The sequence below is a fragment of the Lytechinus pictus genome, chromosome 7 (genome assembly GCF_037042905.1).
Source record: "Lytechinus pictus isolate F3 Inbred chromosome 7, Lp3.0, whole genome shotgun sequence".
Taxonomy (NCBI): Eukaryota; Metazoa; Echinodermata; class Echinoidea; order Temnopleuroida; family Toxopneustidae; genus Lytechinus; species Lytechinus pictus.
Genome location: NC_087251.1, coordinates 27,934,007 through 27,946,688, shown reverse-complemented (window position 1 = coordinate 27,946,688; position 12,682 = coordinate 27,934,007). Strand labels below are relative to the sequence as shown.

The 12,682-nt window shown below is 35.9% G+C and overlaps 1 protein-coding gene across 2 annotated transcripts in view; it reads right to left on the bottom strand.

The window, feature by feature from the left end:
• LOC129264629 (ubiquitin carboxyl-terminal hydrolase 34-like) overlaps positions 1 to 12,682 on the bottom strand; it is a 105,935-nt gene that overhangs the window by 32,461 nt on the left and 60,792 nt on the right. For both annotated transcript variants that reach the window (XM_064102395.1, XM_064102396.1), the window contains exons 33-43: positions 12,185 to 12,406; positions 11,666 to 11,774; positions 10,018 to 10,142; positions 8,703 to 8,843; positions 7,796 to 7,998; positions 5,840 to 5,960; positions 5,057 to 5,240; positions 4,469 to 4,632; positions 3,780 to 3,992; positions 3,058 to 3,114; positions 2,161 to 2,238 (exon numbers count right to left, since the gene is read on the bottom strand). In XM_064102395.1, coding sequence (XP_063958465.1) covers positions 2,161 to 2,238; positions 3,058 to 3,114; positions 3,780 to 3,992; positions 4,469 to 4,632; positions 5,057 to 5,240; positions 5,840 to 5,960; positions 7,796 to 7,998; positions 8,703 to 8,843; positions 10,018 to 10,142; positions 11,666 to 11,774; positions 12,185 to 12,406 — 1,617 coding nt within the window. The remainder of the gene's footprint in view (positions 1 to 2,160; positions 2,239 to 3,057; positions 3,115 to 3,779; positions 3,993 to 4,468; positions 4,633 to 5,056; positions 5,241 to 5,839; positions 5,961 to 7,795; positions 7,999 to 8,702; positions 8,844 to 10,017; positions 10,143 to 11,665; positions 11,775 to 12,184; positions 12,407 to 12,682) is intronic.

Sequence of the window (12,682 nt, the reverse complement as noted above, 5' to 3'; positions counted from 1 at the left end):
AGAGGAAGAGAAAGGAAGGAAAGAAAGGAATGAATAAAAGGAAAACAAGAAAGAAAAAAGGTAAACAGAAAGGAAGGAAAAGGGAAAGAAAGAAAACGAGAGAAAGGAAAGAAGGAAGAAAAAAAAGTAATAAGGATAGATGGAAGGAAGGAAAAAAAGAAAAGAAAGATACAACGAAAGACAGAAAGAAATGAAGGAAGGAATGGAGGAAAGAGATGAAGGAAGGCAGAAAGAAAAAATAAGGAAGAAAAAAAAAGAAAGATCAAAAGACAAAAAAAAAGAAAATCAGAAAGAAAGAAAGATGGAAGGAAAAAAATAGAAAAAAAACTGAGGGGAAGAGAAAGGAAGGAAAGAAAGGAACGAATGAAAAAAGAAAAAGAAAGAAAAAAGGTAAAAAGAAAGAAAGGAAGAAAGAAAAGAGAAAAAGAAAAGGTAAAGGATTGATGGAAGGAAGGAAAAGAGAAAGAAAGAAAATGAGAAAAAGGAAAGAAGGAAGATAGGAAGAAAGAAAAGGTATAAGGATAGATGGAAGGAAGGGAAAAAAGAAAATAAAGATACAACGAAAGACAGAAAGAAATGAAGGAAGGAAAGAGATGAAGGAAGGCAGAAAGAAAAAATAAGGAAGAAAAGAAAAGATGGATGGAAAAAAGAAAGGGCCCCTTGGTAGAGCAGTTTTGTAACTGAAAGGGCTACCCTGCTGAAATAAAACAGAAATAAATAAAAATAAAAGAAGGAAAGAAAGAAAGGAAGGAGAAAGAAAGAATGAAAGACAAAAAGAAAGGAAGGAATGAAGGAAAGAAAGAATGAAAAGGATGAAGAAAGTAAGGAAGAAAAAAAAGACAGGAATAAAAGGTAAAGAATGGATGGACGGAAGGAAGGCAGTAAGAAAGAATGAAAGGAAGGGGAAAAAGAAGGAAGGATGAAAGAAAGAAAGAGGTAAACAATGGTTGGATGGAAGGAAGAAAGAAAAAAAGATAGAAAGAAAAGAATGACAACAAGAAAGACAGCAATAGTAACATAAAAAATGAACAAAAGAAGGAAGGAAATTTAAAGAAATAAAGAGAGATTCAAAAGAAGGAAAGATAGGCAGAAAGAAAATAGAGAGGAAGAAAGTTCAAACTATCCAGTCATAAATAAAGAAGAAAATTTATCAATTTCCTTGGCTAAAGAAACGTTTATCAACATACACACAAATGCATATGTGGGACTGTCAAACAATGTATTTCAGTGTGTGCGACACAGACGATCATTCGAAACCCGATCTTTTTTAAGCATAACAGAAGTGAAAATTTCTCCTTTTACTGCTTACAAATGACAGAGCTACCCCAATTTTTAGGAAATATGGACATTACAAGAATTTTCATTGGTAAGAAATGTGAATTTTGACAGTTCTGTGGGAGATTTCTTCCAGAGCAAACTTCGTTCATGCAGCACCGTACTCCGTAGAAACTTAACTACATGCATCGGCTGCGTGGACTAGGCGCTAGCTAGCTAGGTATGCTAGACTGCCATTGATTCTGTGTGTGTGTGTACGTCTCTGAGCTGTGTGTTTATTGCAGAAAATGGCGCAAATTTTGCAATTCGAATTATAAACTTTTTTGAAAGAAGAAATTAATGATATTGCTTTTTTTTGTCTGTTTTTCTTTTCTATATTTTGATGGTGAAATATGGGGAATCTTTCTAAAATATAATTTCCATAGGAGAATTTTGCTTGCCCGATTCGGGCAAGCAGTTTTGTCTTTGCTTCAAAACACTTGCCCGACTCTAACTTTTACTTGCCCCGGGCAATCGGGCAAGCGCTTATGTCGCACCCTGGTGTGTGTGTGTGTGCAAGACATTTTGAAATCTCAATACAAATATAAACATCAATTTCAAGAGCAATTATGTCTTCTATTAACAATGACTGCTGAATAAGTTTCATGGATCAAGGAAAAGAGAAAGACAAAAGTGGCATGTGATATAGGCGAGTAGGAAGGTTGGACTAACGGAAGAGGATTAATTGATTAGAGTGAAATGGAGGGAGAGGCTAAAAGAAAATTTCTGTGATTGGGAGATATATATCCACAGCCATCCCTAAAATTTGAGACTATACTTCTTTTAAACCTGGGATTACAATGTGAGGTATGATTGTAATCTGAACAGTATATGATAGTCACTTACGTAAAGATTCTTCATATCAGCCACTTGGCATCTGACGGTAAAGAACTCCTCTGTCGTCTGACTCACGTGAGGGCAGTCCTATGAATTGAAAAGATTTTGGATTCTCATAATTGGAGAAAGATAACCATGCATAGACATACCTATTTTACAACTAACAACAAAAGATTAATAAGCTACTTTTAAGGAAATTCAATACCAAATGCAATCCATTTACAAACATGAAACAAGAATCAATAGGCGAGAAAAATCATGCAGTACATGTATATTGACATTCTTAACTGTAACACATGCTGAATCTAAAACTGTAACAAAAGATGATAGGATCGGAAAATGTAATATTTCTTAATCCTGTGATATACATCCAATGTGATATTAATATTGCATGGAAATCCCCCTCCCTTGGCCACTAATATGACCAAGCAAGGTCTACAGGCATGCTTTATTACAATCTCATAGTCAAATTCTTATGCATTAGGTGCAAAAAAGGGAGGTCCTTTGTCTAAATGTGCACAAATGAAAAATGATTTTAATGCTGTCTTGTTTATCACAAGGGGAGAGATACTAAACAAAAGACACTACACAAATTACAACCCCTATGACACATACAAGAATCATCCCACACATTGAAAATTCAGGAACTGGCAGGAATTAATGCAAAGAGATTTTGGCTTGCACCCGATAAACAATTAAAAATATTTAAAAGGCAAAACATATAAGAAGCAGAGCTGTTGGTAGAGTCGCTGCCTGGCAATCATTGGACGACAAGTCCGAATCTTGCAGGTTTCATGATTGTATTCTGCTGTATTTACTGGGTACAAGCCAGAAATCCATCTAAATTTGATCAACCTTCTATTGAGACTTAAACGTTCACAACTTCACGAAAATGTGTATACTCACCAAGGATACAACATTGTTTGTCAGCTCTCCTTTGAACAGGCTACTTACAGTGTTTTTCTGTTATAAAATAAATATAAAAGTAATATAGAATATTAGGTGACTGAATTTTCTATAATAACAATGCCATTCCCTCTGCATTACACAATCAATAGACTCTCTGGTTTTGACGCATCTTTAATTCAATAAGTTATATTCTTAGAGCTCAAATTAATTTCAATCTGTCTGCAACAAGTTTCATCCCAATTTGATGCACTCAATTGATAGACTAGGGTCCTCCAATGAAAGCTAAGTGACCGATCACAACAACTAATTTTTATGATTGTTTGTACATTGTGGTCAATGTAATCGACCATGAAAATTTGTTCCACAATCGATGGTCAAAAAGGGTGCTGGAAGTTGTTTGGTGTAGTGGTTAAACTTCTGCCTTGTCACCAGAGTTGTGTGTTCTAATCCCATGGAAGCACTAGTGCCCTCTGATAAGACATCAATCTACACTTAGCCCCAATCAAACCAGATGTTAAAAGGGTATCCAATAGGATGGGAAAGTCAATGAGGTATGCCTAGTATTTTACCGTAGAAACTCCTGCGTGAGAGCTTCCCATTAAGTGGAGAAAGCGCATGTGGACAAGCAAATAATTTGATTAACAAATAATATATCAGTAAAGTGCTCAGAGACTTCGCGTTGATGTATTTAGCACTTGAATATTATGAACTTGACTTACCAGTCTTGGAGTCATTTCCTCCATCTTACTGATGAGATCAGTAAAGAACTCTGTCATATCCTTCTGTTCTGCTGTGTTCAGGGGCTGCTTGTCCATGGTGTACACCCTGCAGAAGCTACGAGGGTTGTACGCCTTCCTCTCGCTCTCCTGGAGATAGGCAAACATCCGCTGAGTCTCACTCAAGATGCTGGCGTGCTTGTTTGCCTCACTTACCTAAAATAAGACAAGGAATAATCACAAGTACACATACATTCAGATATATGACATTATGGTACTCATTTAATAATGTTACATTTTAAATTACTGCAAAGAGAGTAAGAAAAATACCTGTTTATATGGGGTTGCCATGACCCAAATAAATACGATGCTTGGTGCTGCAGCAACAGTACTGTGTGTAGAAACATGATTTTTTTATGTTCGAGCCCTGAAAACTGACTGGCTGTCATTCTCCTGAAACCATGTGGCTAGGCAAGAAAATTTCTACCACTTAAAAAACAAGTTCCTGATGACAACCCTGCCCCCAATGCTATTACATGTACAGTTACACTGAATATTTTAGATAGAATGTAATAGAATCCCACACTGGACAAGGTGCTTAAAACTAAAGATGAATTCAAATGTCATTAAAGAGAAATTAAGTGCCCTACAGGTGAAAACAAATGTCAAAAAGGAGAAATAAGATGTCCTACCTTTGCTTGCAGGATGGGAGCTCTAGCCTCAGGCATCATGAAGAGTTGTTGCATACAGGAAGCCATGTAGCAGGTTGCACCAAGGTTAGTCAGACCAACGTAACCACATGATGATCGACTGTCATCCTGGGGCCAGTATTCCCAGGGATAGGGCGGATGGGTGTCTGAAAATAACAGATACAAAAATAGAAAAGGTTTAGTCTTTTATTCCTTTACTAAGTCTTTCTAAAACAGGGTGGCTTCATCAGAAATCTTTTAAAGTCAAACCTGTTGTCATGACTAAATGTACAGAAGGACCATTTGTCTATCAAGACTACAAATTTGAATAGCTTTTGGTATCTTTCTTTAAAGTCTTAATAATAATAATAATAATAATACATTGTATTTATATAGCGCTTAATACATGGTGTTTCTAAGCGCTTTAAAAAAGCAGCATACATCATTAACATTGAACAGTATAATAGACAGATTTGACTGTTTTTCACTCTTTTACAAAAATGTTATGTTCAACAATTCATTATACCTTATAAAACAACATAGTATAAACAGGAATATGACTTCCAAAGCAGGAAATAATTTTACACTCACTTGGCGCATGCTGCTGGAACATTAGCTTGTGAAGCAGTGTATAGTTTGCCTGGCATTCTCTAGCCAGCTCTAGAAGGAGATCAAATCCTGCCAGTCGACTGGTTCTTGATTTGCACTTGGGTAGATTCTGGTGTCCGGGGGTCGGCAGTGAGAACAGGCAGTCAAAGACAGTCTCTACAAACTTCTGCACAAGAAAGTAAGTGAAGAAATGGTTAAAGGAGATACAAAAAATTAGCGTCACACACTATAAGAAAATAATAAGCCAAGAATAGGACAAATCATTGAATTCTTCGAAATTTCAGAGAAGTGTCAGGTTTATCCGAAATATGTAGTATTGCTATTGGTTTTTACTATTTTTTTTAAATGTATCAAATGTTTTATAAATGCAAAATAATATTATCACATCATGGTTAGAATTAAAACTTTTATTCTGTGCGATAACAAAAGGTGAAATAGTCTTTATAATGTGGTGCAGATCAGGCAAAGGGAGTGTGTTTTAAAATATATTTTAGATAATAGTAATAACATAGCATTTGTAAGGTGCTGATTATCTAGTTGTTTATTCATTATACACTATATATTACCCTGGCTTTATCTACAACTGCTTAATAGCGCTTGGTGCATTTAAGGAATTAATCCTGCCAGGTACCCATTCACCTCAGCACATTGTGGACCAATTTCTTGCTGAAGGAAATTATGTCATGACTGGGATTCGAACCATACAACCTCTGTTTCAAAGGCGAGACCACAACACTCCTAAGAAAGATCAGAATAATGCCTTACCTGTCCACCTTCACTGAACTTGAATGGTGGATTGTGTTTAACAGCTGCTGTACATAGCTTGATGAGACCAGCTAGAGCTAAATCCTCTACAGTGCTATGACGACCTTCCAGGATGGGACGGCTGCAGGGAAGAGGACAGATATTTGTAAATGGGTAATTATCATAACATTTTGACAGATTAAAATATCAATTTTTTGAACAAATAATGACATAACTTTGCTATTAATTATCCTCTTTTGAATCTTCCATGTAAGATAAGAAATGTCCATTATGAAATCTATTAAGGGAAGAAAATGAGACAATATGCCTTGACCTACTCACACAATCATTGAATTTGTAGAATTGTTAACTACAAGATTTTCAATAAAAGGTAATTGCTGCAGGACTTGTACTGTCACACAATTACACACACATAGTATCAGTTTTCCTATTCATATATCAGTTTGCTCTCTGATACACTATTTCAGGACAACATGCCCTCTCAAAGAGCTTTGTATGGAAAATGTTCATAATCACTGGAATTATTAATTTAAAAACATGTAAGGTTTTGGTTATCTCTTCAATCTTTAAATCATTCTCGCAAGAATTTTCTTTCATAAGCCATGAAATTCTCATACAGCACACTTTGGGACCACAAGCTCTCTCAAAAAGCTTGTTCTTTCCTAAGCCATGAAATTCTCATACAGCACACTTTGGGACCACAAGCTCTCTCAAAAAGCTTGTTCTTTCATAAGCCATGAAATTCTCATACAGCACACTTTGGGACAAGCTCTCTCAAAAAGCTTGTTCTTTCCTAAGCCATGAAATTCTCATACAGCACACTTTGGGACCACAAGCTCTCTCAAAAAGCTTGTTCTTTCCTAAGCCATGAAATTCTCATACAGCACACTTTGGGACCACAAGCTCTCTCAAAAAGCTTGTTCTTTCATAAGCCATGAAATTCTCATACAGCACACTTTGGGACCACAAGCTCTCTCAAAAAGCTTGTTCTTTCATAAGCCATGAAATTCTCATACAGCACACTTTGGGACAAGCTCTCTCAAAAAGCTTGTTCTTTCATAAGCCATGAAATTCTCATACAGCACACTTTGGGACAAGCTCTCTCAAAAAGCTTGTTCTTTCCTAAGCCATGAAATTCTCATACAGCACACTTTGGGACCACAAGCTCTCTCAAAAAGCTTGTTCTTTCATAAGCCATGAAATTCTCATACAGCACACTTTGGGACCACAAGCTCTCTCAAAAAGCTTGTTCTTTCATAAGCCATGAAATTCTCATACAGCACACTTTGGGACCACAAGCTCTCTCAAAAAGCTTGTTCTTTCATAAGCCATGAAATTCTCATACAGCACACTTTGGGACCACAAGCTCTCTCAAAAAGCTTGTTCTTTCATAAGCCATGAAATTATCATACAGCACACTTTGGGACCACAAGCTCTCTCAAAAAGCTTGTTCTTTCATAAGCCATGAAATTCTCATACAGCACACTTTGGGACCACAAGCTCTCTCAAAAAGCTTGTTCTTTCATAAGCCATGAAATTCTCATACAGCACACTTTGGGACCACAAGCTCTCTCAAAAAGCTTGTTCTTTCATAAGCCATGAAATTCTCATACAGCACACTTTGGGACCACAAGCTCTCTCAAAAAGCTTGTTCTTTCATAAGCCATGAAATTCTCATACAGCACACTTTGGGACCACAAGCTCTCTCAAAAAGCTTGTTCTTTCATAAGCCATGAAATTCTCATACAGCACACTTTGGGACCACAAGCTCTCTCAAAAAGCTTGTTCTTTCATAAGCCTTGAAATTCTCATACAGCACACTTTGGGACCACAAGCTCTCTCAAAAAGCTTGTTCTTTCATAAGCCATGACATTCTCATACAGCACACTTTGGGACCACAAGCTCTCTCAAAAAGCTTGTTCTTTCCTCAGTCATGAAATCCTCCTGACATCTTACCTTTCAATCTTCTGGGAGAGCAGTGAGGTGAAGGAGTCTAGCTCAGCATTGACCTTCTCTGGGTCAATCCTGCCTGCTCCAACCCCAACCCCACTAGCATGGGGACTGTCTCCCTGCCAATGGAGGTTGTCCATCAACAGACACAGGAGCCAGAAGTAGTCACGGCAACTAGGGATACTGTCATCGCAGCTCTTGTCACTTCCCTGCAAATATGACATAGGAAGAAGGAATGATGTAATGTATTTTGTGCATAAATTAATCTCATGAATTCAAGTTATTTATAACTCTGTGTTGGCTTCACTAAATCAGCCAGTTCATTTTTGCTTCATACTCCAATTTCGCAATGAGTGAATGTTACCAGGAAGCACCCAAGTAGCTCCGTACAGTGAGATATTTTGTAGGTGAAATTGAGTGCGGTAAAATCTTACTCTAGGTACTTAAGGGCACAACTGGGTGACAAGCCACTTCCTGCAGTTTGAAGATAAATGTGTTTGTGAATTTGGAAAATCACTGCATTCATGTCTTGAAATACAAGATTTGGGAGATTAAGAATCCTCATCCACGATGCGGAATCTGATGTGGAAACCAACCTTACTGCGCATGAAGATGGAGAGTGGAGCATTAAGGGAGAGAAGATTTGATGTCACGGGCTATGTTTTGAAATCTAAAATTACATATTATCTACCGCAGAAAAAAAGCAAGAATAATTCACCTAGAAGCCCACCCACTAGTGAGAGAGATGGGTATCAAATTAACAAATTCTTGAAAATCCTAATGTCTAAATTAAGAATATACCTTGTCATCATGAAGGTTCATCTGTGTTGGTTGAAAATAAGTATTGATTAAGCTTTTGCCCTCAACATAAGAAACAAATTCTCAGATTTCTTGAATTCTAAAAAGAATATACCTTTTTTGGTTGTAGGTTGAGTGCTGTATCTAATGAAGTGAAGAGACTTCTGAGTAGAGACCATAAGAAATGTTGACTGGATGGGTCAAGGCCTTCACACAGTCTGAACAGACCATCACACACCTCTCGTCTGATGTAGATCTACAGGTGGATAACAGATATTCGAGATTGAAGAAAACAAGTGTTTGGGAATTGGGAGGTCAACTTACAAATAATGTAAAGTGGGAAAAAAAAATCCCATTTAGTGGGATTCATATGATGCATTCACATTCTTCCCATGCACAGTGATCAGGACATACATTTTGTTATTAAATGGATTTCTTCTAAAACTTCAATTTGCTTGCTGGATCAGATGTTCCAGCAGTGCATGCTCTCAGAATTTGGTAATTTTCAACAAGATTCACAGAGTCTTCCAACATAAATAAATATAAAATTTCCAGCATAGAAAAGATACTTGATTATGAGGGGTAAAAATACTCTTAAACGAAACCTGAACATCACATTTCAATATTGTGCAATGTAAAATCTTCATCAAAAATTAAAATCGAGCAGTCAAGCTCAAAGGGGAGCCCCTGAAAATTAGTCTTAAAAATTCATCCCTGCACTACAATTTTCAAAATGAGACATAGAACTCTCTAAATTGTTGAATTAGAAAGTCAAAAGGGGCCTAAGCTTTTGTTGAATATCTATAATTTTCCCCAAGATGGCTGTTAAAACCCCCCAACCAATTTGTTTTAAAACAACCAAATTTCTATTTTCATTGTCATTGCATCTTTAGTACTGCATCGATATTAAAGGAAATTTTTTTATTTCATTTCATTTATTAAGTTCAACCATTAAAAAAAAAGATAATTATACAGTAATATTCAAAGAAAAATACAATACAAAGTGAAAAATTGTTAATTTGTATTAATTATTATTTATATTATATTCATATTCTTATACTGACCTGGATGGAGGTAAAGGGATGTGGGAAGACCTGTGGGTCATGGTTATTTTATTTAACCTTTTCCAAACCCAGGCAGCCCCTTCATCTCTATTCCAGGTCCTTTGTACTATGTCACGTGTCCTATTGTTTATGTAATTTGTATTGTACTATAATTTATGTATTTTGAAATGCCGAATGAATAATCATAATAATAATTATGTATCTTGGTGTTACTACTTTTATATGGAATCAGATAAAGTTGAATTAAATAAATAACTGAATTTGAATAAACACTAAAAGTAAATCTAACTGATATACATACTGCTTTCTTTTTTAACCTCTCTCAATTTAACCTTACAAATGACCTATAATCTAAACCTGACTCACCTCATTGGTCTGAAGTGTTAGCCTTCGTAACCACTGGTCAAGCTTCTCATACTGACCAATAGCCATCTTTACTTCCGGGTCTGTGGATGCCCATGACACCAACAACTTCATTGCATAATGTACAACTGATAAAAAAAAAAACAAGACGTTGATTATAATCACTTCTCAGGGCTTAATTTCAGCGAAGGTCATCAAAGAACACTGTCGTGGATGTCTTTGATTGACTCCAATGCCCATCTAATTGGCCTTGAAGTTTTATGTCCTCTTACAGTTTTTAATTTGTGCTGTTACATAGAAATGTACTCAATCGAAAAGTGACATTGCCCTAAAAATATTAAAATTGAAGACCTGACTACTGCTGTCTTTTGTAACTGCTTAATTCTGTGTATTGCATATTTTCCTATAACTTGTATCAAAGAATTTTTAAAAAGGGCCATATGTACTATTCTCATCATTGAGCAATGCCTAAGCCTGTAATACAAAACGTAGTGACTGATCATACAGTTGACTTGTGCGCTTGATTGTACATAATGATCTATGTATTCGAGCATAAATATCAGCCCAACGATCAAGCCTTATGTGTTGTGTTATGGGTCCTAGATTCCCCATTGTTCATACTCAAAAGAAAATAATGAAGCTTTTCTTTCTAACTTCGACAAATAGAAAGATAGAATGATGTACAATACATTTCAGGGTTAGGTCATATAATGGAATTGACAAGCACCCTAGGTGGAATTTTTCATAGTAGATTACACATGAAATATACAATAAAAAATGTGACTTGTACTCGTGAATAGAAAGACCGAAAGATGTAGGCTCCTTGAATTGGCTCTTAGTATTGAAAAGGGAATCATATTTCAGGCCAAACCTACAAGCTAATAAAATACAACATTGCATGAATGTAGCACACAAAGGTAGATATCTATAGATTGGATAGATCTACAGAGTATACCAACCATTTGATAGGCTTTTATCTTGCATGGAAATCCCCCTCCCTTGGCCACTAATATGACCAAGCAAGGTCTACAGGCATGCTTTATTACAATTTATCAGTCAACTTATTACACATTATGTGAAGAAAATGGGTGATCTAAGGCTAAGCTTCTTAGATACACATAGAAATAAAAAGAATTTTGATGTCTTGTATATCGTCACATAGAAAATAGGAAACAAATAAAGTTATCAATTATAATCACTATGCCACATATAAACATCATCTCATATAACGTAAATTCAGGAAGCTTCAGAAACTTTAATGCAAAAAATATGCTTTGGCTTACACCCAGTAATTAACTAACAATATTTACAAGGCACAATAAAATCAAAATCCAGTTGACCCTGAATATGAGAGGGAACTTGCAACTACTTGGGTCTCATTTCATAAAGACATTTTTTTTTATAACAAATGCAAATTTTCTGTAACAAGTTTACCATCAGCCAATCAAATTGAATGATACCATAATGTGATTCCATGAGGTAACATGAAGAACATAACAAACAAAAACTAATTCTTTTAGTCAATTAGAGGCGAGGTATACAGTACTTTAAGCTATAGTTGGTATTAAATCATTGTCTATTTGTTTTATGAAATGCTCCTCTGTACATTGATTTCATTAAGAAAATATATAACGCTTCCATTGATACTTACCCCAGTAACCTGCCTGCACAAGAGTGGAGTCCCCAGGAGAAGCAGCTTTGTATAATACACCCATTAGCCTCTCTAACACACCAGGTTGGGCTAGCAGCTCCTGCATTTTCTGTTTATTAAACATTTGAAAAAAAATTAAACTGGTATTTTATTTACTAATAAGGTAGAGCTAGCAGCTGATTGCAGCTCCCACATTTTCTAATTATAAAAAACTCCACACAAATAGACATTTTAATCACTACACAAGATGGGATGATGGAATAGTAGATCCTGCATATTTTTTTTAATTAAAAAAAGACAGTTGAATTAGCATTTAATTCACTAAACAAGTTGGAGTAGTAGCTCCTGTATGTTCTATTTATTAAAAAGGACAGTTTAATTGGCATTTCATTCACTTAACAGTACAATCTAAATCTTTTCCTCACAACAGGATTATTTCATAGAACCACTTGGCAGGTTTGAATTTGAGATTGATTTGAAGCGAGTCCAAATCTTTGTAAGACTGGGCCCTGGACTTACAGCAGAGAACCTGACGGTGAGTCTACCAGAGTCTGTACTATCCTTCCTTTGTCTCGCTGCTGTCCTGGCCCTCTTCCTTGGTACCTCCTCACTGGACGATGAGGAAGACGAGGGTGGTTCATCAAAGACTTCATCTAGATCACTACTGGGTTCATTCAACGCTTCCTCCGATGCAAACTCATTGATGAGCTTCAGGACAGATGCTAGGCATTCCTGCTCCCACTACAGAGAAGAAAAGTTGAATTTTCTGAGCAAAAGGCTAAAACCAGGTTGTCTTTCAGAATCCTTGAAGTGAATAAAATTATGAATTTTTCATTACTTAGAACCCTACTTACAAAACTGCCAATATGTTTTGATTAAGAGAAAGATATTGAAATGACGTGAATAAATTCAGAAAATGTTTCATTGTTCTGAATCTTACTTGTTGTGGAACTGTATATTGTATTTTGATTATGCCTGTTGATCTATAATAAATGAAAGAATGATAATAGTATAATT